The sequence below is a fragment of the Setaria italica genome, chromosome IX, assembly GCF_000263155.2.
Source record: "Setaria italica strain Yugu1 chromosome IX, Setaria_italica_v2.0, whole genome shotgun sequence".
NCBI lineage: Eukaryota > Viridiplantae > Streptophyta > Magnoliopsida > Poales > Poaceae > Setaria > Setaria italica.
The window spans coordinates 52,080,795-52,085,888 of NC_028458.1; the positions used below are offsets into that span (position 1 = coordinate 52,080,795).

General features: G+C 60.3%; 1 protein-coding gene across 2 annotated transcripts; it reads right to left on the bottom strand.

Annotated features, from left to right (window-relative positions):
• Window positions 1-1,914: 1,914 nt before the first annotated feature.
• LOC101773788 (protein DETOXIFICATION 48) lies at window positions 1,915-4,824 on the bottom strand. 2 transcript variants are annotated; one of them, XM_004985056.2, is made up of 2 exons: window positions 4,327-4,824; window positions 1,915-3,983 (listed from the first exon to the last, which is right to left on the bottom strand). In XM_004985056.2, exons 1-2 carry the CDS (start codon window positions 4,465-4,467, stop codon window positions 2,199-2,201), a joined length of 1,926 nt encoding a protein of 641 aa, XP_004985113.1. In that variant the 5' UTR covers window positions 4,468-4,824; the 3' UTR covers window positions 1,915-2,198. The 2 variants fall into 2 exon arrangements, with proteins under 2 accessions (XP_004985113.1, XP_012704246.1); XM_012848792.2 differs by having other exon boundaries at window positions 1,915-4,001.
• Window positions 4,825-5,094: the final 270 nt, after the last annotated feature.

A 5,094-nucleotide genomic window follows, 5' to 3' on the forward strand; every position in this document is an offset into this window, starting at 1 on the left:
AGTTTTGTTTCCTCGTTTCCCAGCCGGCAGAGAAAAGCTAGCTGCCTTAGCTTGTTTGGACAGCAAATGCGTGGGCAAGCAGGCTCATGATCGAGCCAGCACTAATGCCATCGCTTCCGATCCATATATATGGTTATAATTGGGCAAAGTTTAATGGCCTTCAGGAGCGAGCAGGCCGACCGACTCACCTGCCAGCAGACAGGACGACATGTGCCGTGACATCACGGACCGACGAGGTCGTCGGCTTCGGCGGCACGCCATGCACGGCCGGTCGATCGCGGTTGCATGCGAGCGCTTGTGAGCTCTGACTCGATCCCACGAACTATGCGTCTCGATCGCCGGCCGTCGTCGCCTCAGCGCCTCGTCGGCACGGATCGGAGATATTCATCTGCAGATCGCAGCCCTGCTGTGGTGATCGTTCCTGCCGTCTGCAAACCGCCCCGCCGCCCCCCCCACCCCCCTTCCCCCGGCGGTCGTCTTCGATCCCCTGGCCGGCCCGGTAGTACGTATGAGAGTATGAAAATCCCTGGCGCACTCGAGTAGCAGTGATTGTTTCTATTTTCTTTTCGGGGGTGGAAAAGGCTTTGTGCGAGATGCATGGTGTGGTGGCTACTAGCTGCCTTTGCTGCTTAAGAAAAAGGGCAATGGTACAATTTGGAAAGGAATGTGGAAGGTTGGTGATGAGGAAGGGTGGCTTTACACCATTTTGAGAGAGGGACACTATATTTCTCTCTTTCATCCCACTCACACGATATATATGTCCGAATTGGAAATCACTTGGAGCCCATGAATTCCCATGAATTCTTTGCACGAAATTCTTATGTTCCAAACAAGCTCGTTGACTTTTACAAATATATGACTTGCCATGCGTGACATGCACATTGTTTACCAATAGATTCTTTGTTCTCCTGCATAAATATATAATAAATAGTCCCTTTTTCACTACCACCGCACCTATAAAATACCAGTTCATGCTAGCTAATATGAGGACGGATCCTTTACTGCTTTACACCCTTTAAGAGAGGGACACTATATTTCTCTCTTTCATCACACTTAGACGATGTATATGTCTGAATTGGAAATCACTTGGAACCTAAGAATTCTCATGGATTCTTTCGTGGGAAATTCCTATATTCCGAACAGGCCCATCAACTTTTACAAATATGACTTGTCACACGCGACACGCATATGGTTTACCATAGATTCTTTGTTCTCCTATATATAAACTAAAGTCCCCTTTTTCACTATCACCGCGACTATAAATTACCACTTCACGCTAGCTAATCCGATTCCTTTTACACTTTGACTCGCGTGCAGCTTGACACCTGTGCGGGGTGAACACCGGCAAATGTTGGAGCAGCACCACCCTTTTGCCGAAAAGGATTATCTTCCATATACAAAAATCCCCGGGGGGAATGCAGCCGCGCACCATCGCCCCATTCGCTCCCCTTTTTGCAACGCGAACGGAAAAGCGTGCGTGGCCTTTTACACACAAAAAAATTGCAAGACACCAAGGGTACCTTTTTTCTTTCTTTCTTTCTCTTCCCCTCAAGTGCCTGTAGATATCAAGGCCATTCATTTGCCGTGCGACTTTATGGTAAAAGCACATGTACAACAGGGGGAGGACAAATGAGTTGAATATGGAAACAGTGCCGGCACTGGGGCACCCCCACCCACCCCATTGGCCCCCTCACGTATGTAACCACTGGGGGAACAGCGCTACAGGCAGAGGCAGAGGCAGAGGCAGGGCTCGGCAAGCAGCTGCCTGCCAGTGCTGGGGCTAGGGGAATCGTGAACTGGGCGTGGAGGCAGGCAGGGGAACAGTGCCATACATCTACGACGCCGCACCCGCACACACATGCGTGTGTTCACGTGTGCACTCGCTCGTCAGATTGCTTGCCATCAGCATCTCAATTTTATAAGACACACCTCCCTTGATCATTACATGGAGGAGAGGATTACATGCATGCATGTACATTATATGTACCGGGGTGAGGGTAGATAGAAAAGAAATTATATATGTGGATGGCAAAACATATAATTCTTTTCTATCTCTAGTAGTAGTAGCATAATTTCTCACAAAACCTCGCCCCAGTTCATTCAAAGAGAAAAAGGAGGAACAGATGAAATGAAATGGAGACGGATCAAAGTCAATAGCAAAAGATTAATGGATTAATCGGCCAATCACGCGCGCTCGCTTAGACCTGGCCACCTCCCCGGCTGTCGCCACCGTGCTCCCCGTCCCCCACACTGATGAGCGGGGCCCGCTCCGGGCCGCCCCTCCTCTGCTCCTTTCCCTCCGTCGCCGTCGTACCAGCAGCGCCATCGCTGCTGCTGCTGCCGTGATTCTCGCTAACCACAGCGGTATCGGTGTCGCCTGACGCGTCGTCGTTGCCGCTGACGCTGGCGCTAGGCGCGTCGTCGTCGCTGGTCATCAGGCCTGCCTCCAGCTTCTCCAGCTCGTTGTCGTTGCCGCAGCAGCTCTCGCTGATCGGCACGTAGCCGTTGCTGTTGTTCTTGCAGCCGGCGGCATTGCTGTTGTTGGTAGTGGCGCCTGTGGCGATAGTGGCGATCACAGTGGTTATATCACTAGCCGGGGTGGTGGTGGCGTTGCACTCGCTGTGGTTGTTGCTAGTGCTGGCTTTGGTCAGCTCCTTGGCGCGTGCCACCTCCACGTCCCAGTCGGTGCCCGCCACCGCGCGCGCCATCCAGACGGCGCAGGCAGCCTGCGCCGCCAGAAGGCCGAGCCACAGCCCGGCGAAGCCGAGCCGGGCGCCGAACGCCAGCGCCACGCCCACCGGCATGCCCACCAGGTAGAAGGAGGCCAGGTTGATGCGCGCGCCGCTGGCCGGGCGGGCGCTGCCGCGGAGGACGCCGCAGCCGGCCGTCTGCGGGCAGTTGCCGAGCTCGCAGAGCCCCGCGATGGGGAGCGCCACGGCCGTCAGGCGGAGGATGTCCGCGTCCGACGTGAATATGCGGGCCCAGTGGTTGCGGACGGAGACCATGAAGGCGGCCGCCGCCAGTCCCACGGCGACGCCGATGGAGAGCGCTGCGCCGGCGGCGCGTCGCGCGCCCGCGGGGCGGCCGGCGCCGAGCTGATGGCTGACGCGCGTGGACGCCCCCTGGCCCAGCGAGGAGGGGAACACGTAGACGAGCGACGTGGCCTGGATGAGGATGCCCATGGACGCCACGGTGCCGCGCGGGTTGGCCAGGAGCCCCGACAGCACGATCATGAGCTCGTACCACCACCACTCGAGGCACACCGCCGTGGCGGTGGGGACCGCCAGGCGGAGCAGCGCCGGCCAGCCCCGGAGGCAGTCGGAGGTGGGGCCCACCCACGAGTCCCTGTGCGCGCCCGAGATGGCGAGGAAGCAGAGGAGCGCGAGGAGGAGGTTGAGGTCGGTGAGCGCGACGGCGAGCGCCACCCCGGCGACGCCCATGCCGAGGCGGTCCACCAGGAGGTAGTTGATGGGCCCGTGCAGCACCACGGAGAAGAGGGAGCACGCCGTGATGGGCAGCGTCAGGTTCTGCGACCGGAGGTAGACGCGCAGCGGGTGCAGCACGGCCAACACCGCGAGGTCCGCCGACGCGTACGCGGCGAACGTCTGCGCCGCGCCCGCGACGCCCTCGTCCTGGCCCAGCAGCCTGAGGATGTACCCCGTGGATGTGACCCACAGGAGGGAGATGGGCAGCGCGACGGCGAGGAGCAGCAGCACGGTGCGGTGCAGCGCGAGTGCCAGCAGCTTGCCGCGGCGCGCGCCGAAGGCCTGGCCGCAGATGGGCTCCATGCCGAGCGCGAGGCCCGAGAGCACGGAGTAGCCGGTGATGTTGGCGAAGCCGAGCGCCAGGGACCCGCCGGCGAGCGCGAGCTCGCCCAGCCGCCCCAGGAAGAGCATGGAGATGAGCGCCCGCGAGTACATGACGAGCCCCGTCACCGCCATCGGCACCGACAACCGGCCGATCGCCCGCGCCTCGCCGGCCACCTGCAGGGTGCCATCCAGCTGCACAGGTAAGGTAGCTAGCACACATAGTACGCCTCCAGCCGAGGCGATCGAGCTGCCATTTTCCAACAGCTCGCGCTTTCCTTTTCCTTCCCGTAACTATTTACCGCGACATGCCAGTACCAGCTACTAGCTAGTAAACTAGACATAGACAACAAGCGGCAGCTAGGTGCTGACCGCCACTCGCGCACTGTACGTAGCCGTGCCTGTGCTGTGCTGGGCGTGCTACCGCCTACGTGCGTGCGCGTGCCAGTCACCGGCCGGCCGGCCGGCCGCGGCAGCTTAACAGAGAAGAATAATGCGCGCGGCCCATCACGGCGTATACCTTGGAGAGCTGCAGTACATGGCCGCCGGCGTCGTCGCCGTCGACGGGGTGGAGGAGCTGGTGCGCGGAGGCCTTGAAGGAGCCGAGCGGCGGCGCCGGCGCCGGCGGCAAGGAGGAGTCGGTCCCGGCGGCGTTGCACATGATGCTCGCTCGATGATAATCCGGGGGCTTGATTGAAGTGCGTGCTCGCGCGCGCGTCCTGCCGCGCGTGTGCGGCGGCGCCTCTCCTTCCCACTGTTGAAGAAGATATATGCAGGGAGGGGGGGCGCTGTCCTCTGGTGATTGGTGGCCGGTGCGAGCTACAAGTACGTTTTGACTAGCTTGCTCTCGAGCCTTTTAGCAGTAGTAATCTCTCTCTTCTCTCTTTGTGGCTGGCTGGCTGCTGCTGCTGGGACGGGTTGGTGCTGGTGTGCTCGGCCTTTTGGTCTCCTCCAGAGGAGGAGGTGCGGCGGTCAGTGGAGAGCGATCAGGATTCAGGAGCTCTGTTGGTTGGTTTGTGTGTTGGGTCGCCTTGGGGGTTGCGGCCTGCCCATATATATACGCGCCGCGCGCGCGCGCGCTGGGGGGGCGCACGGGCGTGGGGGGGACGCCCGCCCGCCCGCCCGCGCCAGGCAGAGGCTGCACGTACGTGTCTGCCGTTGGGGGATCCGATCCAATCCCCGGGCCGGGAGGAGGGAGGAAAGGGACTTGGAAAATCCGCGTGCGCCGGCCGGCCGGCCGGCATCGACCGGCTCGCGCGCGCGGCGGCCTGATGCCCTGACGCCTGAG